At 45.8% G+C, this 25,353-nt stretch overlaps 1 protein-coding gene and 1 long non-coding RNA gene across 6 annotated transcripts in view; one reads left to right on the top strand and one right to left on the bottom strand.

The window, feature by feature from the left end:
• The window catches only part of NNT (nicotinamide nucleotide transhydrogenase), a 77,889-nt gene extending 59,550 nt beyond the window's left edge, over window positions 1-18,339 (bottom strand). The window contains exons 1-5 of one of the 5 annotated variants that reach the window (XM_037038522.1): window positions 18,044-18,339; window positions 12,770-12,973; window positions 7,813-8,042; window positions 5,126-5,343; window positions 1,761-1,848 (exon numbers count right to left, since the gene is read on the bottom strand). In XM_037038522.1, the coding sequence (XP_036894417.1) occupies window positions 1,761-1,848; window positions 5,126-5,343; window positions 7,813-8,042; window positions 12,770-12,920 (687 nt within the window). In that variant the 5' untranslated portion in view covers window positions 12,921-12,973; window positions 18,044-18,339. Of the gene's footprint in view, window positions 1-1,760; window positions 1,849-5,125; window positions 5,344-7,812; window positions 8,043-12,769; window positions 12,974-13,124; window positions 13,247-17,355; window positions 17,575-17,629; window positions 17,714-17,897; window positions 17,992-18,043 lie in introns of those variants that run through there. The other 4 variants (XM_037038523.1, XM_037038519.1, XM_037038521.1 and 1 more) reach the window with 4 other exon arrangements.
• Window positions 17,804-19,105, top strand: LOC118981700 (uncharacterized). The gene is made up of 2 exons (XR_005065397.1): window positions 17,804-17,926; window positions 18,563-19,105. It is a non-coding gene; the product is annotated as an uncharacterized LOC118981700 (long non-coding RNA).
• The last annotated feature ends 6,248 nt before the right edge of the window (window positions 19,106-25,353 follow it).

The following is a 25,353-nucleotide window of genomic DNA, read 5'->3' as shown; positions in this document are numbered from 1 at the left end:
CTATTTAACCAAAGGCCACTGTTTCTTTAAAATTTATCAAAGGAACACTGCGGGCAAAGCCATCAACTGTCACCAAAAATAGCCCAACAACAAGCATCTCAGGGTAACAGCTACACCCAGCAAGATCAGCATTATTATATGTGTTAAAGGTCAACAGGTTCTTTCAAAAAAGCTCCTGAACATTCCCAGTGTAGCATTCTGGCTCCCCCTCACCTCTCAGATGGTTAGGTTTTACGAAGCTCATAAAATGCCAAAATGAGCTTCAAACATGGATACAACTTTGGTGAAACATCTACTCCAACCCTGACTTGGACCTCAAATGCTTTTGAAAGGAACAGCAGGCAATCGCCGCCTAATTTTGACCCATTCTGAATGAATTATACCTGAAATACAAAGCAATGTCATTAATCTCCCTAACCACAGGAGGCTCAGAGCCAAGGAAACCAAAGAATTCCTCAGAAACAAGAGTCTCCCCTGCCTTCTAAGAAACAAAATGAGAACGTTGTCTCCGGTGTGGAATAAGCTATCAGAGAAAAGCCCAATTATGCTTCCCAGCCAAGTGAAGGCAACTCCTTGGAGGGAGGGCAAGAGGGAGGGAGAAAAAAAGAACACAGAGAAAGAATGCCACCCACAGACACAGGGAAGTCCACGGACCCCTACACGCCCATCACGCCCACACCTCCTTCCCACTTTCAGAACACTGACTAGTCTAGTGGTGCTCCAGTGACCCCGGGCAGTGTCTCAAAAGTCCTCTGAGTTGCTCTTACTGGTGGTGGTTTGTTCTGGATTTTTTAGAGGGGGTGGGGGGAGGGGCACGAGTCTACGAGGAAGGGGATGAAGAGGGACCAGAGGGAAGAAACAGCTCTGGCTAAAGACCCCCCAATTTAAAAGAGGGATTGGCACTAGAATAAAGCAACGTAACCTTACAAGAGGAATATACCCTTTGTCTCTGGAAACACTTAACACTTTTCCCACCTGACCTGTTTTTAAAGCAATTAACTCGATTTCTCAAAGCGGCTGTTGTCTTTATTTCATTTTCCTAGGTGGTTCGTTTCGTGTGAGAACGCTGGATTAATAATGACGGAGCACTTAAAAGCAGGGTGCCCGCGTGCAGCTGCGCCCCACAGACAGGTACACTCTGCAGGTGGATGACAGCAGTGAAACCCCTGTCCCCTGGGCCTTCCGAGGTGCTCCTGTTGTCACTGTGTGTAGGAAGGGTGGGGGTCACAACATAACTACTCTTTCACCTGGCCACCGCCACCTCTTGGCCCTCCACTCTGCTCTCAATTTAGATGAAAGAAACTGCACCCTCTCCCTCTGCCAAACATCCTGATTATACCACCTCAGTCTCCTGTCCTCATGACCCAAAATTAGGCAAAAATTGAGGAAACCAAAGCAACCTTTTCAATGATCCAAAATGTCACAATAATTGGGAAATCAAGAATTTGCTGAATGGTATCTTGAAGGTTTTTCTTTAAATAGTAATAAATGGGAAACATGGAACAAGTTATCCAAAATCCCTTTAAGAATTCAAGTAAATCAAAAACAGAAATAAGACTAGAATGTGTACACATGTCAACGATTTTTTTTTCAAGCAATTTTAAGCAGCCCTGAGGCCCCACCACACATCTGTACAAGTCACAAAGGTCATCGGTGTGCAGTTTACATAACAAACTGGGAGAATAGCTGTCTTTTAAAACCCTTAACACCCCTGCCGCTAATGAGCTCCTACTATGAGAAATGGGCCAGGTTTCACCTACCTTCGCCGGAGGGACTTTCCCAGCAGCTGTGATCTGACCGGTGAAAAAACGTCCGAAATGATTTGCTGCTAGTACAACAGCCTTATAACTTCAAAAACACAAAAAAAGAAAAGGAACAAATGCATGAATAATTCCATAAAGTGAAAGATGGTAGGCTCATATATCCTCATAAGTCATTATAACTGAATCATCAAAGAATAATAGCTAACGTTTTCTAGAGTACCTACTATGTGTCAAAAATGGTTCTACGTATTGCAGACACACTTACGCCTTTACCCTGCACAACAATCAGGTACACAGGTACAAGTATTACCTTCATTTTTCAGGTAAGGAAACTGACACCCAGAGATGAAGAGACCTGCCCAAGGTGCCTCAGTTCATGAACAGCAGAGCCCAGGAGGCTACCCCAGCATCCAACCTACAGAGACATATTTTTATGCTCGATGTTCCCCACCTTCTTTGTAACAAATGCTGCAGAAGGCCGGTTGTGATTGAAAAAAAATGAAGGAAAGACAAGAAAATGCTCACAATGCTTTTCTTTGGATGCTGGGACCACAGGCATTTCAAACCTTCTGTTTTACTTTATTATAGTGGCTGAACTCTCTTTGGTGATGATACAGTATTTATATAACAGGAGGAAAACTTTAAAATTAAAAAATTGGGTTTGCTATATGCTTGTACATAATAAAATTACAGCTCCAACCTCAGAACAAAAATAGAAAAGAAAATGCCTCCCTTGATCTCTACTGGTTGAAAGCACGGGATTCTGAGACGGAGGGGCCTCGGGTCACAGAGTCCTCCTGCTGACTAGCTGGGTGACCATGGGCACGTCTCCTTAACATTCTAACCCTTGCTTTCCTCGTGTGTGAAGTGGGGACAAAAAGAGCATCTCTCAGTGTTGCCATGAGGACTGACCCAAAGCTTGTCACAATAAGTGCTTGGTAAATCTTAGTGTTTCTAGCTAAATACACACCCCATGCAATAAAAACTAGTAGAATATACCATCTTTTCCTTAATAAGATATTTTTAACACATTACACAAATTCCACTGTCATACCATTTTAGACCTAAAAGACACTTTTACACATTCTCACTCAGTAACACACACTCTAGCTTCATATTATAATGCAACTATTTGATAGTAAGCGCCACCTGCTAGCTTACAATAAAACCTTTCCTTAATCATATTTTCACAAAATAAATATTACTGGACATAATAATTGGTGCAAAAGCATGCACTGTTTTAAGTTAAATTATATTAAAAGCCAGAAAATAATATTTTAGAGATTACATGATTTGTTAGTCTATTTCTGAATTCTAGTGATAGAAATTCTCAAACATGATAAACCAAACATAACAAAGATTCAAAGGCCACTGTAAGAAATTTGGAATTAAAGTTCTAAAAGACACTGTTGCTACAATGAAAAAATAACAAAGTTGATTGCACAGGAAATGCACAAGAAAACATTGATGGTAAGAAAAGGTGGAAGTGGGCTTGTTTTTGGTGAGAGCAACAAAGCTCAGAATCAACATCAATAAACTGGAAGGAACATGTCTTCAACATAGTGTGGCCATGCATGTATGTGCGTGTGTGTATGTACGTGTGCATGTGTGATTTAGACAGAAAATGACTTATCACACATTGTGTGACAAGAATACTAGATAATACATCTCAAACTGTGCGCTTTGCACATGTCAGCTGAGGACATGAGTAGTGATTCTTTAAGTTGTGTTCCCTGGGTCCCCACAGGTTCGAATTCCATCCAGCCCAGGGCCCTAGTGGGTGGGCTAGAGAAGGGACCTGTTTCTGCACACCCCTCCACCCCTCAGCCCGGCCAAGGCCATTCCGTACTGAGTGGGTTCATTTCCATTGCCTCATCACATTTCATTTGCTCAAAAGATTCTGCAGCTAAAAACCACCAGCCTACAGGGGCTGGTCTTGATAACCTTTCCCAAACGTACATTTCACATGACAGAATCAACAGCGCCCTTAAAAGTTTACATTGTACATTTTCTATATAAAAGTTTAAGTTCTTCATCACAAAACTTTTCTACAAGCTAAATAAATATGGCAAACATTTATTTTGTTCCTTTATATATAAAGGAACAAAAAACATCTTTAAACCAACCATTTGCCATATTACATTAAGGACAACAAAATGTGTTTTCGCTTTGTCATTTTTCTTTATCAATCTCATTTGCATCTCAAGTGAACAGCTAAAACCCAAAGAGTTTGTGGCATATGACATGCTACACCTAAGATAAAAGCCTAAGAAAACTTTCAGCTCATGCGCCAGGCTTTATTCGAGTTATTCCTCTTATCATGAAACGTCTTTTTAAACATCGTCATTTGTTGGCACCTCACTCATGTCACAAACTGTCACTACCAGTAGTTTTCATGTTTAAAATCTCATCCAGCTACTTTCTTAGATGAGCTGATGTCACAAGCACCCTCCGATTTCCAGATCCTTCCCCCGCTCCAAGCCGAATGAGCACCACGCCCCACTCACAGGGCTATTCCCATCCCTCCCCAGCAGCAGGCAGGACTACCCAGAGCCCCATTCTTCATGGCAGACAGGCCCTAACCAGGATGACTCTCCACACAGTGCTCCTGGCAGCAGACTCAGTGCATCAGTGCTGGATGGCAGATGACGTTTATCGCGCTCTTGGCCGCACAGGTCAGAGGAAACAGTTCACTTTCAGTTACCAGCACAGGCTTGGCACCAGATGGAACTTCTTCGAGTGCAGACATTTTCCCTAGTAAGTATTTTATGAATTCACTGGAGCAAAACTAATTAAAATGCCAAAACCTGCTAATATTTATCTATTAGATTGAAACATAGGAAACTGCCAATATCCAACCATTTTGACCTATAAAAACAGCAAGTTATGTCAACAATGCTTAGTATGGTAGTCATTTCATAATGCATAACATGATTCTACATGTTCTCCTTAAACTTCCACAGTGCTATATGTCAATTGGACCTAAATGTCACTGGGGGAAAAACAGATATTTCAACCTAACATATACATGTATGCACACACAGATGAAACACAGCAAATTCCTCTTACAAATAATCGGTCAGTAATTTCCTTTCCTGGGAAGAAATACTCCTCGCCTTCTACCCATGAAAATTAAAAAGGCGCATACAACGTGGGGCACCATTTCCTATCTGGTGACTGGGAAACAATAAAATGAGTCTTAACCATTTAAATGCACTCTCCAAAGGCTACAGTCGCCAGCCATGGCTATGAGCAAAGTCGCTGCAAGAGAGAAGAGCTACAAGAGTGTGTGCTGGGTCCACCACGCATGTGCTGGGTCCACCACGCTCCCCTCTCGCTCAGTGGAGACAGAAGAGACCTACCCAGCGATGTTGGCCATGGAGCTCAGCGCATCATACCCCTGAGCGATCGTGACTCTTGGAACCTGGTCCATCGCCAGAACAGTAGTTTTCCTTTTGGAAAGTTTGTCTAGCAAGTCTGGATTTTGGGCCGGATAAATAAAGCTAATCAGTGTTCCCGAGTTCTTTAAAAGTTCTGCTTCATGAGTATTTAATTCTGGATTGAGCATGGGGGCTCGCACCTGAGGAAAAAGTCAAGTCACCGATTAGAAATGCAAATACCTTTATGACATTTTTTAAGTATAAAAAACAATATAAGTAATATGGCAGGACAGAAATGATACTCCAGAAGTGATCTTTCGGCAATAAATTTCTGACTAAATTCCTACACAAGGGTAAGGCACCAGGACTGCTTTGACAATGAACTACAGGGGAACCACATGCAGGTTCTGCAATGAACCTGTCCTCCCCAAACCTGTGACTCTGGTATGACTAAGGGACGTTATAATACACAGGAGGTTTTGGTTGTGTATTCAAAGATTCGATTCTTTTCACTTTAAGAAGCATAAACATTTGGGGTATTGAGAGGACATTATAAGGTAAAATCTCCTGATCATACGTATAGATTTATATCACTAACATTCCAGATGAATTCAAGGCCTGGCAGAAGTAACGCCTACCTGGCTGTGGTAGGTAGGGTAATAATAGGGGTGCAATAATTTATAGTTTTATTTTGAACATTTCACCTAAAATGTCATATGGTGTGCTTGAGTGTGATATTGTTATGTTACAGAATTAGATGCTTATGATTTTGCAATAAAAGCTTTTGCAATATAAGAGGGGCGTCATTTGTGCCAGACCCTGTATTTATAGACAGATGAAATCAAAGTGTCGCTGAATTGGGTGTAAGTAAAAAGCTACAATAAACTCTGTTCTGGTAACAAGTACCAAGTCAGTCAACAAATACACACTCCACATGCTTGAAAGTTCCAAACGTCCACATTTTAAAGGCACATTTTTCAAATTCCATTTTAAAAGGGCTTTAAAATGGGTTTAATATCCAAGATTAAAATCAACCTTCAGTGAAAGCTAGGTCCCAGTTCACAGTAATGCTTTTAGGCAAGTAAGCATAGGGAAAAAAACACCAAGACGCATCTCCAGGACTTAGGCTTTAAGCGAAAGTAACAAACACAAACCCTGGGCCAACGTTTTCATCCACATCTACCTCGAGACACCTTGCTCTGCTCCTCCCGTTCAGCTGTTGATCTGGTCTTGCCTGTGAGGTTGGGTTCTGGAGTTTAATGAAGACGCTCTGACAAGGTCTACCTTTCCTCAGTGAGGATCTATAATGTACCTTTAATAAACACTAAAGGACAACTTTGAACTGACTCTACTGGCTGCTGTGGATGGATGCCCAGAGGAGACTGTTGACACCTGAGCAAGTTAAGCCAACAGAATGCTCCCTTGAACATGCTTTGTAGGTCACTAGTTCCTCAGAAAGCTAACAACCTTGACTCAAAAGAGAGGCCCAGGGTCAAGCAGTTCATCAAAGTGAGGACAAAGTCCCTGTATTACGGGGTTTTCCAGCGCCTTGAACACGCTCACTCACCGGAAAACTCTAAAAGGAACACAGAGCATTTCCAGACTTATGTGTGCCCTCCTACACCTTTTTTTGTAAGATATCCCAAAAAGTTTTGGTCCCTAAAGTACACATTAGAATGGGTTACACTGATCTTTCTGTTTTTCCTAAGCTCTTTTACTCTATACCAAGTTATATCACCAAGTATCTGTCTGCACACCTAAACACTGTAAAAGCTTTAGCTAGATTACAACTTATCACCAAGCCATACATTTTACTATTTATATTCTAAGGGGAAAAAACATGGTTTTGTGTCTTCTGCAAGAACCACAATTTAACCCTATCAAGATATGCAGTGGACTTCATGTTAAAAAACAAACAAGAAAACCTATCTGATTGATTCCTGAGAAATTAATACAGAAAAAAGCTGATCGTTCCTAAAAAAAAGTGAGTTCATTTTAACCTGATAATCATGCTCATATACTCTCTACTTCCCTGTTTGCCTTGGCTACAGAAGGCTTAGGATTCAAGTTTACGTTCAACTCTGAGGATCTGTGCTAGATTAGAGATTCAGTCTTTCTTCATTTCCCCAGATGATTTTTTACTTCAGAGTTATTGCTCGACTTCTTCAGCCTGCAGATTTCTATTACATACTAAGACCTTTTATTAAAGTAAATATAAAGTAAGGCCACTCGCCACTCAGGCCAGTGCTGCTTCCTCCAGAACAGTCCTGCCTGGTCTAAAAATAGCACTGACGTCAGTTAAATCACTGTTCCTCCCGAAGATCACCGTACATTCAGTCCCAAGAGGAGTCCCACAATTTCTATTTTAGTGGCAGTTAAATACCTGTGGGGAAACATCCGAACCACGAAGTGCGAATAACCTGAGCTAATCAAAAGAGAACTTCCACACAGCAAATGTGAATCGGAAGATCGTTTTTTCTCTTCTCACAATTAAACATATCACGTGACCTGAATGTGAAGAATAGTCCTGACAAGCAACCATTTCTTTGAGAAAAAGGCATCATTTGAAACTATGAAATGCTATCCCATCAGACAACACCAGTTCATTTTTCTGTGGAAAGATTTTGAGAAGTCAGCATGCCATAAAAAAAGGGGGAAGAAATAATTACTTTGACCACCAAATCAGAGGCCAGCACTTCCTTGGTCCCCTGGATCTGGGCACCTGCTGCTCTGTAGTGATCGTCTGAGAACTTGGAAGCCTCGCCAGCACCCGACTCCACGACGACATTGAAGCCCTGCTTGACCAAGGCCTGGACGCCGGCAGGGGACAGGGCCACTCGCTTCTCATTTTGGAAAATCTCCTTGGGGACCCCCACGGTCAGTTGCTTATATGGAATTCCTACAAAGCCAAAAAAAGAGAGAAAGAACATTTGGTAAAAAAAAAAAAACAAAAATGTTTCAATAACAGTTCAGAAAATGGACATGGACGATCTCTTCAAAAGAGACTGTCTGGAAAAATTACTGCTCAGAATGATGTTTGTGATTCAGAATCATCATTCTTTGACCTTCTTTTGATCGATAAGAAGTTTTTATGCCCACTCTCCTGAAAATTCTAAATATTTTATTTAACCAAATGCCTCTCTTCAAGGTATGTGATAGCTTAGTTTATTCTTACAGGAAAAAAAAACTGGGTTGGGAGACCACTCAACCCGCTAAGTCCACTCTTCAAACTAACCCTCTCGGGTTTACAGTCTCCTTGTTCTTACTGTGAAGGAAGACGGAGGAGTAATTAGCTGTTTTGAAGACCAAGCCTATGCTAGACACCCAAAGTTACCCTCCTGGCATTTTGGCCACAGGCCATGCCTCACAGATTCCCAAGTGTTGTATCCTGAGACCTTACTTTCTCAGCCATGACTCATTAGACCCAGGGATCAGCACCTGGGCCAAAGGTAATAGTCTCCAGGCCAGACGTGAGAAAAACTGGCAGCAGACAGGATGACGGATACAGGAGCTTTGCCAGGGGCCGCCCTATGCTGGCCAGTGACCACCCACCCAATCAGGTCCTCTGTCAGGACGTTTGAGGGGAGACCCGCAGAACAGGCAAAGGGATAGAAGAGTGTGGTCAGGAAGCACAGCTGCGGGGTCTGCAAAGGGAGGTCGGCGCGCGGTGGTGGTAGCAGAAATATCGGCAGTGGAGCGGCGGGGAGAGAAGGTAAGTCACAGCCACGAAATCCAGAAGGACATCCCACCTCTCCAAGGAGCGGCCGAAGGGCTCCCTGGGCTCCCGCACGTCCCAGGAGCCCTTACGCTAAGGGCTCAGACCGGCTTTAGCTCGAGTACATAGTTTCTTCTGTCGTTGTACTCCACAGGGGGGCACGCACAGGTTTGTTTTAATAAACAGGATTTGCTTCCACATAAATCTTACTAAAGTTTAGGAAATCTAGCAAATCAAATTATCTCTACAGAGTAACTAACTTACCAAGACCTTAGAGAGCTTGTGTCAACCTACAGATATCTGCATTGGAAGAGTCTTAGATTCCACAGCACTCAAGCAGCAATAACGGAGAGTAAACTCCAGGCAAATACACGCTGCACCTTACACTTTACTTAAAGGAGAGGAAAATAATGAAAAGCCGGCAAATATTCTGGACTGATGCACAAAATTAAATCACAGATACTTACCTAGAGTTCACTGATGTAACAATCTCGATTATCTAGGCCCTACATACCTACGTCAAAGAAGGCACAATCAAAGAAAGACAATCAAAGAAAGACAATCAGATCACATCAGAAGGATTTAGGAAACAACCTGAAATGACCAAATATGACAAAATTTGAGCATCGAAAAGAATAATTCATTGCAATGTAGTAAAATACATCCAAGGCCCCGGCTGGTGTGGCTCAGTGGATTGAGCGCGGGCCTATGAACCAAACACTCGAGATTCAATTCCTAGTCAAAGCACACGCCTGGGTTGCAGGCCAGGTCCCAGCAGGGGATGCAGGAGAGGCAACCATACATTGATATTTCTCTCTCTCTCTCCTTCCCTTCCCCTCTAAAGATAAATAAATAATCTTAAAAAAAAAGACAATCACATCAAAAGGATTTAGGAAACAATCTGAAATGGCCAAACATGACAAAATTTGAGCATCAAAAAGAACAATTAATTCCAATGTAGTAAAATACACCCAAGGCCCCGGCTGGTGTGGCTCAGGGGATTGAGCACTGGTCTGCAAACTGCAAGGTTGCGGTTGGATTCCCAGGCAGGCACATGATGAGGTTGAGGGCCAGGTCCTCGGCTGGCGGTACGTGAGAGGCAACCAATCAATGTTTCTCTCACGCATTGATGTGTCTCTCCTCCCCTTACCCTCTCTCTAAAAATAAATAAATAAAATCTCCAGAAGAAGAGAGAAAACAATGATTTAAAAATAAATACATCCAAGGATGTGAAAATACATGAGTTCATGATGATACTAAAAAAAAAAATTCTTTGCAAGAGCTTCCTCGGTCAACGTCCGAGGAAAGAATGTGTTGCAGGCAGGATAACGGTCTCCCAAAAAGACCACGTCCTGATCCTCAGAACCTAGGACTACATCACAATACACAGCCAAGGAGAAGGGAATTGAGGTGCAGGTGGAATTAAGGTTGCTAATCAGATGACCTTGAAACAGGGAGATTATCCTGTAGTACTTGGGTGTGCCCAATGTAATCACAAGGGTCTTTAAATGAGAAAAAAAGGGGCAGAAGAGTCGAGTCGAAGAGTAATTTGAAGATGCTCTGCTCCTGGCTTTGAAGATGGAGGTAGGGGCCATGAGCCAAGAAACGCAGGCGGTCACCAGACTCTGGCAGGAACAGGGAGCCAGGGTCTCCATGAAAGGCTCCCAGAAGGAGCACGGCCCTGCCCACACCTTGCTTTAAGCCCAGTGAGAGCCATTTCAGACTCAGCGTCCAGAAGTGTAAGACAATAAACTTGCGCTGAAGGAAGCCAGTCGGATTGTGACCATTTGTTACAGCTAGAACACTCACATAAGGGAACCGACAGGTTGCCACCAAAACCAGTAGTAACGGGAAAGAACGGACACCTACCCCACCTTCCCACTGCACTCTCAGGGTGACTGAATATCAGAGGGAAAGTTGTGCTCTATAAAAAAGTCTGCCTAATAGACAAAGATGGAATGAGGGAACATCACCAATTTAAAACCCCAATGAAACCAAGGATTTAGTGAATAATCATCAATCAAACGGCTGCAATAGCCTTTGAGGGGAAAACCGGTGGAGCTTCATAATGGACGGATCACACTGACATCTAGACTCCCAGACTGGCCTTCTTGACACAACCCAGCAGACAGTACATGGAGTCACCTAGGAAGCATCCTCGCCAGAAAAAACAACCCTGACTCTGATCCAGCCTACAGATCTGTCTGAATGTTGCAGAAAATACGAGGCACAGGGAAACTGGTTAAACAATACCGAGGGAATACAGCCAGGCAAACCTGGAACGTGAGAAATTCTGTAGGGTGACAAGTAAATTCTTCAAGAAATAAAAGGAAAAAAGAGGAGGGGAACATATTAAGTCAAATGGGACCTAACAACATAGCGAGCCAATACAATATGTGGACCCTGTTTGGCTTATTAATTGAACAAAACAACTGTAGAAGGAAGGAAGGGAGAGAAGGAGAGAAAGAAAGAGAAAGATAGAAAAGAAAAGAAAGGAAAAGAAAAAATTGAGAAAATATAAACACTGGAATTACTTTTCATGCTTTTCCATGTGATAACAAAATTGCAATTTTATTAAGGAAAAAATAGAATGCTCATCTTTTAAAGATTAAAAAGTAATTATCTAGGCAATAGTTCAGAGTCAGAGCCTGAACAAAAATAAAGTCTCATACATAATACAGAGGTCTTGATGGCCGTACATGACTCACAAGGACAACTGTCCTGTCCTCAAGGCAGTTAGTTACTTTTATTTTATACACAACTTTACCGCACTAGATAATACGGCTTTCTAGAAAACTTGTTTGAATATCGGAAGATGACACTCAGGACCCCCAGGTGCAGGTCTCCTGCCCAGGGTGACTCAGCACACAAAAACAAGAGGCTGTGGCATCTATTACAGGCAGACGTGAGAATTCCCAGGCCCAGGAGCTTAGGGCCCTTAACGCACAACAAGCAGCCTGTGAACCTAAATTTAAAAGGGCTCCCAGGTATCCATCCTGTCCCTCCACCTTAGAAACCAAATGTCATTTTTAGATGAGAATGTTGCCATCTGGAAAAAAGACAAGATGTCCACATGTCCCTGACCACTACAACTGGCCACCATCTGAGGTCTTGCCAGTGAGGGGCAGACAAGAGTGCCGGCGTGGTCTCTGGGTAACACGCTCACAGGGATCTGTCCGACGGAGCTGAGAAGGGCCCCCTGTAGCCTTTCCTCCTTCTGGCCTGCACCCCAGAACAGAAAGTGGGGGGAGGGACAGGCAGTTCTAGCCGGGAAGGCCTTGTAGACCACCGGAAGGCTCCAGATGTTACCCTGCCTGAGTTGGGAAGCTAGTGACAATTTCTGAGTAGAAGATGAACATCACTGTCACACAGAGAACAGACTGTAGAAGGACAGAGGTAGAGAGCCCAGAGATCATTCAGAAAAGGAGTGCAGGAACCCAGGTGACAGGTGACGGGGGCTGGGACCAGAATGGTAACAGTGCTGACACGGTGAGAAGGGGACAGGTTCTCGAGACCAGGTAGAGCTGACCTGCACCAATAGGGAGCATCTGGGGCAAAAGCCCATGGGTTATGGCCCGAGCAGCTGAGACGAAACTCCGCCCCTCCATCCTGGGTGCAGGTGAGCCACTCATGGCAAGGAAGGCGCTGCCGGGAGACGGGGTCACCATGAACACTAACTCCCAGGGCCCGACTACACCGGCTGGCCCTTTTTCTCATTCTATTGTCTTCCCTTCCCCGTGAGTACCGACAACCTGGAACTTCTATACGTGGGAAACGTAAGAAAGTTCTCAGAATGATCACTCCCCAGCACCAGGCTGTAACACATGGCTTTTCCTTTTCTCAGTCATCAGGACATGGTTCGCTCCCACCACTCAAAGGCTCGTTCCCCGTATGTTGAAGTGAGACCTTACCTTGATTTACAGGGGATTTACACCACAGCGCCTGATGAGTATGAAATGTCCGTAAAAACTCCTTCTTCCCAGGTAGCACCTTACAGGACCCCAAACCGCTAAGTAAAGGACACGAACAGCCAGTCACCACTGTTTTCAGCAGGTTCGCCATGTTCACACGAGCTCCCGACCTTCCGAATCCCCAATTTTCTTGAAGGTAAACCACTAAGAGGAAAGAGAATAAAATATTTATGTGCTGAAAAAATACACTTTTTTTGAACATCACAAACATAAAAACACTTATCCAAAGAGCTAGGAATAAAACAGTTATATGTGGGAATCTATAGTGAATTTCTTTGCCAAGTCTTTTACTTACAGAAGTTTGTTTCCAGTTCAGGTATTTAGAATGTGTAATCTACTTTCCCACTTAAATTGTAATTATAACTCACTATTCAGTTCAGAGCCTAGTCACATAACTCTAGTTGCTCCTTAATGTAGCTGGAAAGTTAAAAAATGCTATAGAGGCCAGTTTCATCTTATGTGAAAGTTATTTCATGCCTGCACGTCCAGCAAAAATTGCATATAATGAAAGTCACCCTGAGTTTCCCTTAAATTGTCTGAAGCACATGGGTTAGATGCCACGGTGTACAGGAAACATGGCTTCCCCTTCCACGTAGCAGGCTGCTCGCTCATCCTGTTACAACCCTCAAACTGAGACTGAATGAAGACGCAGGTTCGGCAAGTACACCTCGCAAGAAAATTAAACACATGTGGGATACAACTCCGATAAAAAAAAAAAAAGAGGGAAAAATTCCAGCTTGTGTTTGCAGACCGGGGTGTAACTCGGGGCTCTTCTGCCCGTGGTGCTCAAAGTGGCCACTTCTCAGCTCGAACCAGGCTGGGTGCAGTGGCATTGACCTCTGCTGTTACTGAGGTGGCCACCTTCCTTGCTCTCCATAGCAGATTCCCAGGGGTTCATGGGAGGCCCCCCACCACCCCCAGGATTCCCAGTGTTCTCCCATCCTTCTTTCTTTTGGGGACAAAGCAGAGGACCTGGAACTTTGTCAGTCAGGCTCAGCTGCCTCTGCTCCACGGCATGGGCCCCTGCGGCACCCAGCACCCAACCACAGCGCACTCCATAAACACTCCCCCAACCTCCCAAGGAAGAAGGGTCTAGCTCTTTTTTAATTCCAGAACTGCTACCACAACTTCCTAAAGCAAACTTCTTGCAAATACCAGAAAGAAACACTGAGAATGGCAATCCTCAGTCCAAACCTGACCCTTAAGGAGTCTTTAATTCAACAACCCTCTACCAAGGGCTGGGTTTCCGAGCCACAGTCATGGGGAGCATCTGAAAAATCAAAGTGGGCTGGTCACATGCTTGGAGATAACAAGAGTCAACAAGCAACAACGCCACAAAGCGGAGTAAGGCAAGTCCAAAGTTCTCAGAGAGACCAAAGGAGATAATATTCTCCTATAGAGCTCAAAAAGGAAGGAAAAAGCATTGGAGATGGAGGCAGCAATATGAACAAAATCTAGGGCAGAGATGTGTTCAGGCATGCAAACAGAAACATATACGAGTAATCCTTTGTATTTGAATGGAAGGGTTAATATTTTCAAAGTGTTTCCCCATACATCATTTCCTTCCAGTCCTAAAGCATTCCTGAGCCCCATAAATACCCTCCTCATTTATTTGTAGGTCACTTCTAGGGTAATTCATGGCCGAGGATGGAGAGCAAGTCAGTTCAATAGTCAGCCACTCATTCAAAACAGTCCCTGAATCTACGCTAAGAACCAAGGGAGATACAGAGGGAAACTGTGTCCCACCCTTATCAATAACCTCCCCTAACCCTCCCACTCACCCCAGCTCCTCTCCTTGGATCACCCCAGCTCCCCAACAACTGCCCTTCTCTTGGGCTTGACGAGGCTTGCCCAGACCTCATCAGCGAAGAAACAAAGCTAGCTCTACCAGAGCCCAGGCACTGTCTGTCTGCGGCTCACACACTCTCTGACCTGAGCATGCGCCTGGGTCTGCTCCTCCGTGAAAGGAGCCTAGGAAGGCGGGTGTCGCCGGATCTAGAAGTCTTGCGCTCGCCGTATTTTGCCGTGTCGAAGGCATCCCTACCTATGATGCACACCCACATCTTTGGCCCAAACTCTCAGGGGGAAAAAATCTTTCATTTTCATTTTTAAATTAAATTATTGATTTATTTATTTCTATGTAGATACTTGTTCTTTTGTATTATAAAGGAATTTTAGCATTTTTAACATGTTATGGTGCAAAAATTTTTAGGTAACAAATAATTACAAAACACAAGAACAGATACAAGGTATTTCAGGTACTACCCATGCATAATATACACCCTTATTTTTCTCTCAAAAGTTTGGGCAAAAAAAATTCATGTTACACACAGCAAAATACAGTAGATGAGATTCCACAATGCTTTATTTTTTTAAAGATTTTATTTATTTATCTTTAGAGGGGAAGGGAAGGAGAGAGAGAGAGAACTATCAATGTATGGTTGCCTCTCATGCGTCCCCTGCTGGGAACTGGCCTGCAACCCAGGCATGTGCCCTGACTGGGAATTGAACCGGGATCGTGTGGTTTGCAGGCCTGAGCTCAATCCACTGAGCTACACCAGCCAGGGCTATAATGCTTTAAAGCTGAAGCCCCACTGCACAGCCTGGAGTCTGGAAAGGTTCTCTTGCCCACTTGGAAAACGGTAGTTTGCTGAGGAGCAGGTTCCTGGCACCAGATGCCAACAAGGCCGGAGCCTTCAGAGGTCAATTTCTCCCAAAATTCCCACCTGCTTCAGGTTATGAACATACAGCAAAGTCAGTGATCAAGAGAAGTTTATTGCGCCCTGGCTGGCATAGCTCAGTGGATTGAGCACAGGCCTGCGAACCAGAGGATCGCGGTTCAATTCCCAGTCAGGGCACATGCCTGGGTTGCAGGCCAGTTCCCTGCAGGCCAACTCCCAGCAGGGGATGCACGAAAGGCAACCATACATTGATGTCTCTCTCCCTCTCTCCTTGCCCTCTAAAGATAAATAAATAAATAAAATTTAAAAAGAGAGAAGTTTATTGCCGAGAGCAGCCCTAAGCCTAAATCAAATACAAAAGACCCTGAAAGATATTCAGAGAATATTTGAGCCACATTACCGCAGACTGGCACTTGTTACCAAAGATAGTATTCCACCATAATTGTCACATTTCCCCCTCTCTTCATATAAAGCTCCCTGCTGTTTTATTATACGTGTGCTTCTTCGGCTTTCCAGCACAGGGGAGACTTTACAACTCAAAATTGAGATATAAGGTGGGGGTTACCATGGTATCCATATGGCCCTCTCTAATGTAAGCTGTTTGGGTAACTATCTTCCCTCATTGATACTAAATGCCTTGAGGACAAGCACCCGAGAGAGAGGTGAGCTGAGAGGCTAAGAGGGTGAACTGTGGATTGGAAGCCTGCACTCCGCACTCAGTATGCTGGCTGTGTGGCCTTGTCCAGTGGGGCACTTAACTTCTCTGTACCCCACGTCCTCATCTTTAAAATGGAAATAACAATAATAGCACCTACCTTATAGGATTATTGTGAGCTAGTGTTACTCACTTTGGTACTACCTCCGGCCCAGTGCTTTGCACAAAACAGAGGAAGTCAACAAGTACTTTCTGACCCAATCGATGAGTGAATAACCAGAGCTAGGACCCTGGAGCCTGGGGATCCGTGGGACGCACTCTCAAAGGAGCTTCAGTAAATTTCGTTTGAAAATAAAATGCTGTGTAGCCTTGTGGAAAATTATTCCCATTAGCAAAGGTAAGCCGCCTGGGCATGCTGGATGATAAGAAAGTAATTCTAAACTGTCTGTCCATTCAGTTTTAAAAAGAAAAAAAAAACAGCTGAGATTTGCACGTTACAGGGGCACGATGGAGAAGAGGGGCACATTTCAGATAAAAGTAGCCACGCAAACCCCACCTGTCGGAATGGAGCCTGTCCTTACAAGACTCCTCAAAACAGATCACTTAAGGACGGCCCAGCATCATGGGGCGAATAAAGGACGCCTGCACCCGTAAACAAGTCCTGCCTTTGCAGCGGACAAACCAACCAAGGACGAAATACCCTACAGAAGTTTGGGCTAGCAGGCGGCGTGACCTTGCCCAAACCCACCGGTACCGCCCCTTGCTAGGCAACTAAGCTGCCATCAGTTGGCATCTGCCTGGGACCGCTATTTATAACCTTCCCCCGAAGCCCATTGGCGGAGGCTGCACAATGTCATTCCGCCCCCAAAGTTCGAATCCCCCGCCTGGCCCCCCGCTGCCTCTTCCTCCCTCCAGCCCAGCCCCGCTCTTGGCTGCCTAGAGGTTTGCCCAAACCACCATTAGCCCTCCCCGACATACATGTACTATTTCCCCTCGCCACCTATGTCTCCAGCCAGTCACCCACTCCGAATCCCACTAAGGTGCAAGAACAATTTCGGGGCGTCCAGCTGCCTCCCCTCTTGGTGCGCCCCTACCAAAAGTCCTCTATGACCTCCCGCCCTCCTCCCATCTGGCTGGCCGAAATGATCCCGTGCAACTCCGGCCTCCCCACAGTGTCCCAGGACCTGTACCTGCACAGTTGCCACCCTGTCCCCTGCTCTCTGCAGAGACCCAGTTTCAGAATCCACCTCCCACCCCCAGCAAGAGACCAGAAAGGGCGCTCCGCAGGCACCGCTCTACTCCCGACCGAGAGTCCCGCGGGCTGGAGCCCGGGTCCCTGCCGACCCCGCCCCCTTCTCCTTGACAGGTCTCCCTCCCCCGGGGGCCCGGACAGTTCCCGCGCGCCTTCTCTAACTGCGACGCCCAAGCTGGGCCCTGGGCGCGCACCCGTGCTGCCCGGCTCACCTCCGCCGGGAGGCCTGGCTGTTGCGGGCGGTGCTCGAGGAACCGCGAGCGGACGCCACGCTGGCCGACCCGGCCTCGGCCCCGCGCCGCTGAGTCTCCAACCCGGAAGAACAGCCTCAACCGAGTAGCGGCGGCCACGTGACGGCGACGCAGCACCCACCCGGCCCGACTCCCCAGCCCGACTCCCCAGCCCTGCTCCCCAGCCCGGGGGGCCCTGCTGCCCTCCCGGCCCACTCCACCGATCCTCCGGCCCGCAAAGCGACCTCACCAAATGCCCGCTCTGCGCGCCAAGGCCAGGTAGCCCAAAGGGCCCCGCACCGTCCTCATGGAAGCCGAAACCTCTTTGTCTCTGCTTTCCCTCGGCCCCCCGCCCCGCCTCCACGTTTTCCCTCTGCGGGTCCTTGTCAATCAAACCTGGAGCCAAACCCGGCGCTGGGATTTTAAGGGCTGCATCTGACCTCTCCCTGGAGAGCCAGTTACAGACTGTGATTTCCTCCCCGGTGCCCCACCAAAACAAATAAGAGGGTAACAGAACTCCGTTCTCGGTACCCGACTTTCCTCTATGTCTCCAGGAAAAAAACAGAATTTTCGGAACGGGATAGGACCAAAAAGAAAGTAGAAGGAAGCCAGGGGCTGGTGAAGAGCTGGGAGGGTTGCGTTGTTTTTCTGTGCTGGCCAGAAAGGTAGAGTTAAGTTCCTAGGAAAAGATACCGGGCCCAAACGTTAGCACAGTCTGCGAACTCTTGTCCAAAGGGTGGCCCAGAGAATGCTGTGTGCTTCGTTAGTATTAATAACCATCAGCTGGAGAGGGCCCTTGGTGGGGCCTTCAGTGTCCTGACCAGGCCTAGGCTGATTTCAGCAAAGCTCTTAGAGGACTCCAGAGCTCAGTGACTTAACTGTTCTTTGCATAGGGTTCTGTTCCTTAGTCTGCAGGCGTCTTCTGGTTGAAAGGAGGAGGAATGAAATACAGAGTATGAAATGGCCCATCTCCCCTAAAGCTGAATCACCAAACCTCTGGAAGGTAGGGCACTGCTTTTTTACTTCAATTGAAATATCTAAGGTGACCCAAAGAATGGTGAATCGGAAACAGATATTCCATATTCTTAAAAAGAAATATATTACAGAGAAATACTTATGTTGAGGACATCTCTTGTGTTTAACCTTCACAAAGGTCATTCAACTAATGGACCCTCACTGCCCTCTAGGCTGGGCGAAAGATTGTCCCTGTCCTCGAAGCATTCACAGGGGAGGAGACGCAGCCAGGTGTTTTAAAATGGTCGTGAACCGTGGTAAGTGCAACGGTAGGGACGGGTTCAAGACGCTGCAGGTGCAATGAGTCAGGAGTAACTGATAAGGGTTGAAACTAAGCTTGGTTCACAACATATATGTCACGTCATTATGCTATGTATACCTTAAACATATACAGTACAGTATGTCAATTACTTCTCAATAAAACTGGAGGGGAAAAAAAACTAAGTTCTTATTTTAAAATGTGTGTGTGTGTGTGTGTCAGGGGTTTGCTTCTTTTCAAAGCTTAAAAATCAGTGGTTCCTACTGCGGACAATTTTGTCCCCTGGTATCTGGAGGCATTTTGGTGATCACAACTGTAAAAGGGAGGGACCTAGTGAGTGGAAGCCAGGGATGCTGCCAAACGCACTACGTCGCACAGGACAGCCCTTTACCACAGAGAATCATCGACCCAAAAAGTCAGTAGTTCTATGACTAACACTCGCTTAAATAAATGTTCAGTGGATTATTTACTTGACCTACTTATGATCGTACCACATGGCACAACTCCAAAGATGACAGACAACTTTTCACTTATTCTGTTAATGTACACCTATGGTAATTTTTAAAATTTATCCCATTCATTTGTCCAACAGCATTTGGGTACCATTGTTCCAAATGAGAACAATTGTCATTCGGAAGGTTTTGTTTTAGGCCTTAAGCTCCTACGTAGTCATTACAACATGCACATGAGTCCCCAGAGAAAATTGGATTAAGTTCCAAAATTTGTTAGTTGCCTCTGAATCTTCGCCACTGTCTTGTATGAAATTTTGGCAAAGATTGTGTATCCCCACCAAGGTGGGAGGGCTTTGTCCAGTTTGATACCTGCTCCTTCCCCATCGGCTTTCGCGGCCACCAAACAGTAACACTCACGTGTGTGCAAGTGTTCGTGACACATTGTTCTGTGAGTCGATACTTAAATTTTAAATATATTTCAAAATTAGAATGTACATTAAAATTTAAGCCCTCTTATATTTAGGAGACTGTGCACCCACAAATGCTTAAAGAACATATAATCAAAGCAAAAAAGGTAGAATCTTGAGAAGAATATAACACACCATTAGGCTCTGTTTTAAAGCCTCAAACCAGGGAAGTATCCAAAAGCCAAAAATCAAAATGTACACCAAGCCTGAGAAGATACATGAGGAAAACTGAACTCTGAAGGCATGTTGCCAACTCCCTGCCTCAAGTTAAAACCAGGCCAGAGAACGAGTCAGTTTAATGTGTTTTCATTGTGAAGATTATGGTACACAGTTTATCAGCAGCTTATTGTTTCCAGCTTCCTTTTTATAAGTAATTGTTAACAAAGTGAACAATGTCAATGAGATAGATGCCAGGGGGGTTTAATAATGCAGACACTTGTCAGACTTCAAGGCAACTGCTCAACCTCAACCTCAGTGCTCCTCTTTCTCCCAGGAAGACTAGTCAAGAGTGTGTTTGTTCTGAGGAAGCAAATGTTAACCAGCTAAGTGCACGCACACAAATCAACATCAGTTAGTTAATTCATTAGTTAGAGACTTCAGGAGAACTGACAATCAGCCAACACAACGTTAAATAATTGGCAATTTGGGTTATTTAAAGAAAATCAGTTCATATTTAGAATTGTTAAGAGATCTAAAAACTAGCTTTAGCATACCCATGTGGATATTTTTCTCTCCGTATAGTAAGTGCCAATGATAAAAATCTATGTTTTTTGCCCTGGCTGGTGTGGCTCAGTGGACTGAGTGCCAGCCTGGTAACCAAAAGGTGTCACCGGTCTGATTCCCACTCAGTCAGGGCACAAGCCTGAGTTGTGGCCAGGTCCCCAGTAGGGAGCACTCGAGAGGCAACCACACACTGATGTTTCCCTTTTTCTCCCTCCCCCTCTATCTAAAAGTAAATACATAAAATCTTTTTTAAAACTCTATGTTTTGTGAGTATAAAAATTATTTAATAATACCTTTGAGGGGCTGGGAAGATGGTGAGGGATAGACGCTCATTCCTAGACGCTCATTCGCTGCTCTAACAAAGGACAGAAGTTTCAAGGCCTAAAACACCAAAAATATATTGTCTCTCAATTCTGGAGGCCAGAAGTCCACAACCAAGGTGTCAGCGGTGGATTCCTCCGACTCTCTGAGGGAGGCACTGCCCCACTCCTCTCTTCCAGCTTCTGGAGAAGGCTGGTTGTCAGGATTCCTGGTGCTCCTTGCCCTGTAGGCACATGACTCCAGAGTCCGCCTCCTCATATTGTGGCCACGTCCCCTGTCTGTGTTTCTGTACCCAAATCTCCCTCTTCTTTCTCTTCTAAAGACACCAGTCAGTGGATGTAAGTTTCACCCTAAATCCAGGACTATTTCGTCTTGAGATCCTTAGCTGATTATATTTGCAAAGACTGTATTTCCACATAAAGTTGGTCATGAATTTTGGGGAGGAGCGCTGTTCAACCCAGAGCAGGGGCACCTCCAGGGGTCGGGGTGCCACAGGGCAGGGTGGCTTTGCAGGGGTTCTCCTGAAACATAGGTAGATTTACCAGTTCCTGAGTTTTAAAAAAAAATCCAAACTATTTTTGGGAAATCCAGGTTCAAGTCCTTTTGTATTGATAATTAGAAGAATGTCCTTCTATATGTTTGCTTTCTTAATAAAGGCTCAACCTAATGAGTTTTTTCTTTTCCTTTTCAATACATAACTGTTGGCAGTGAGAAGGCCATCAGACATTAGAAGGGTGGGGTCAGACCAGACCTCGCTTCAGCTAAGAAAGAATTCAGAGCCAAGACAAACGATAAAAGACAGTTTACTCAGGAAGTCATGGAGGTAGAAGAAGTGAGCTGTAGAAGACGTGGGCCGAGGAAACGAGTTACAGAGGCCAAAGAAGGGCCCCTGGAGCTTGGGAGAAAGAGAGAGGCGAGGGAAACATGCCTGGGGAAGGGGGGGTCGGGAAAGGAGGCGCTGCATTGAGAGGGTGGAGCTGGGTCCTCAGTCCTGGGGGTATTTTTCTGGAGGTCCCAGGGGAGGACCCAGGAGATTTTTCATCTTAGAAAAAAGAACACAGCTTACAGGTGTGTTCTTTCAGGGCCATGGTCTGCACTGATTGGCTGGCTCAGGGCAAGGGGCCATTAGTCAATGTGGCTGGTCCTGAGCTGAGACACAACAGAGACCTAGATGTATCTGATGCCAATCAGAACCTCGTTGTCCTGGGGGCTTCATGCTTAAAGTCTATTCTCTGATGGCTTGTTTGTTCCCCTTCTAGGGGGTCTAACCCACGTGACTAGCAGTGTGCCAGGGGAGGACGGGTCAGGAGAGGGTCCAAACCACATACCCAGTGCTAGGAAAGGTCAGGGGGTCTAAACTGCACGACCAGAGAGATGCCGAGGGAAGAAAGGTCACCCTGGGGGTGAGGCTCCAGCCCAGTTTTGCCCCTTGCTGGCCACCCTGGGCTTTCTGCCCCCGTGACCTTCTGTACCTAGCCCCTCGTGCTTGCTCTGCCCTTGTCTGTCTAATGCCTACCACCCCCAAAAATACACACACACACACACACACACACACATATATAACCATATCAAACTACTTGATTATAAAACCCCTTAATTACAATTACCATGCTTATATTTAACTTTTTAAATATTGCATTTGATGAAAACTCTAGTTCACATATGTTTTGAACAGTTTTGTGAAACATCTCTTCATAGATTTGTTTTAAATTTTATTTACTGATTTGAAAGAGAGAGAGATGTGTTCTCCCATTTCTTGACCCTCTCATTGATTGCTTCTCGGATGTACCCTGACCGGAGATCAAACCCACAACCTTGATATATTGGGAGAGTGCTCTAACCAACTGAACTACCCAGCCAGGGCATAAATCTTTTTAAAAGATATTGCTCATTAAAAAATAAAAAAGCAAAAACCTCAATTGCTCACCTTCATCTGTCTTTCTCATTCCAGTCTCCAATCTCCTCTGATTTCAGTAACCATTTATTCTCAGTTCTTGTAGCACTTCTATTGCAAATATTTCAAATATTCCCTTGGCCCTCCTTCCTTTTAATGCTAATGCTCTCTCCCTGGCAGTCCAATGTCAATTGTGCTGTGAAAACTCCCAAAGCAACCTGGCTGGTATAGCTCAATGGATTGAGCACAGGCCTGTGAAGCAAAAGGTTGCTGGTTCAATTCCCAGTCAGGGCACATGCCCGGGATGCAGGCAAGGTCCCCAGTAGGGAATGCAATGAGAGGCAGCCACACATTGATGTTTCTCTCCCCCTCTTTCCCCTTCCCTTCCCTTTCTCTAAAAATAAATAAATTAAATATTTTTTAAAAATTCCCAAAGCTTAGTGACCAGCCCAAATCCTTCTCCAGAGGTCCAGACTCACGCAGCCAACTGCCTGCTGGTCATTTTCGTTTAGTGTCATCCACAGATCTTAAATCGGTCAGGCCAGGGGGACTCCTCTTACCCCTTTCAGTCTTCTGGCTGATCAAATAAATCATATGACATACAGATTCATGGAAGAAATCAGATTTTAACACGTGTGGACGGGGAATTTACATATGCATGAAAATTCCAAAGACAGTGAGGCAAAATGAGGGGTATCATTTTCGGACTAAGGAGGAGGAGGCATAGCAATTCACACAGATGAGCAAAGAGCAGACGTGCAGTGAGCAGTCTCTTGCTGGGCCACCCAGAAACGATGGGACACGGGAACCTGGGGAATGTTTGCATTTGCACCCTCCCAGTCCGCCACACCTACTGTACGTGTGCTAAGCTGAGACGGTCCTTTTTCTGAAGCAGTTTCTATCCGGATTTCTTCAGGCGGAAAAGAGGGAGGTTCAAAAGCACCTCTTCTTCACTTTGTTGAGCTTCTTTTTCAACTCGAAATAATCTGCCTGCCAAGGTAGCACATTCTGGGGAGTCTTGAGACCCACCCCGCAAGGAACTCAACCTGTGAAAATTCTCTCCTGCTCTCCTCCTTTTTGGGCATCACCAAATGCTGCTCCCCAACTGTCAGAACTGCTTTACGCGCCGCCGCCCCCCCACCCCCACCCCCACCCCCACCCCCGGCCCTGCAACCTCGACATCCGTCTGGAACACTGTCCCCGCCTTCCCTACCCTTNCTTGAGACCCACCCCGCAAGGAACTCAACCTGTGAAAATTCTCTCCTGCTCTCCTCCTTTTTGGGCATCACCAAATGCTGCTCCCCAACTGTCAGAACTGCTTTACGCGCCGCCGCCCCCCCACCCCCCCACCCCCACCCCCGGCCCTGCAACCTCGACATCCGTCTGGAACACTGTCCCCGCCTTCCCTACCCTTCTCCTTTGTGCTCATCCTCAGGGTCTAGCTTTTGTCTTCCTCTGTCAAGCCCCCCAGAAAGCCGTATTCCTCTCATTCCCCTCATTCCCCTGAGTTTACCACGGTGCTTGGCACAGATGCTAAATAACTATTTCACAGGTTGTTTTGAAGAGGAGGAAAAACTTGTGTAAAGGAGCTGGCCCGGGGTCTGGCACATAGCAGACTGTCGAAAGCACGCCCAGGGAGGAGAGAGAGCCGTCCTGAGTGCTGACCTGTCTGAACGGTCATGGGGGCAAAAATGGGTCTCAATCCAAGTCTCACAGCTTATACAATAGTTGAATCAGAATCAAACGTGGTCTTCGGTATCAAACCATAAAACTTTCAGGAAAAAAAATAGAAAATCTTCAGGACCTAGTGTTAACTAACCAGTGTTTAGCTAATTATTTAGAAAAGAAAAGGCAACAAGGTGACTAGATATTGAGCTTAATAAACTGGAGAGCACAAGCCTATTTGCTTTACCAGGAAGTGACAGCTTTTCACCCCCCAGGAAACCACAGCACTGTGTCTGCCAAGGGGATTAACACTCCTCCTTCCCAGCTCCGGGTATGGTACCAGTCTGCCGGGGAGCTCAGGGGGAGGTGCTGGGCCACAGAGGCCTGTCAGTCTAACTGGGGAGTGTAAACCAATCCAAAGCCCATGAAAGTTTGGAAAGTTCAAAGAAGTTCTCTCTCTCTCTCTCTCTCTCCCCCCTGTCTCTCTCCCCTCCCCTGCCCCGCCCCATGACCTGCACTCACACAGTGCACACGCCTGTTCTCTCCTTGGCCATGTGGCCCTAGCAGCCACATGCCCATGGCGGTGAGGACTGCCCTTGCAGGCTCCAGGAGGAGGCTGAATACTGCGGCACAGCAGTGGACTGCAGCTGGGAACACACGCCAAGCAAGCTGGCCAGATGCGGGACTGGACTAGGCTTTAACACGGAGCACACACTCTGGACACTGGTTTTTGCTGTGGCCCTGGGGAGGGCAAGGCTGGACTTCCTCCATGGCAGGATGGACAGAGATGGGACATTGGAAACCCAGCGGCAGCTTCTATTTCTGCCTGATTAAACCAGGGCACACCCCGGGCTCCCAAGCATGGGGCCTTGGCGTGCTTTTCTCGAAATCCCGTGGGAGAGTCTGATTCC

This window comes from Sturnira hondurensis, unplaced genomic scaffold, assembly GCF_014824575.4.
Source record: "Sturnira hondurensis isolate 20B ecotype Veracruz unplaced genomic scaffold, ASM1482457v3 Scaffold0024400, whole genome shotgun sequence".
In the NCBI taxonomy this organism is placed as follows: Eukaryota; Metazoa; Chordata; class Mammalia; order Chiroptera; family Phyllostomidae; genus Sturnira; species Sturnira hondurensis.
The sequence above is the reverse complement of the archived record's forward strand: the minus strand, read 5'-3'. Positions and strand labels throughout refer to the sequence as shown.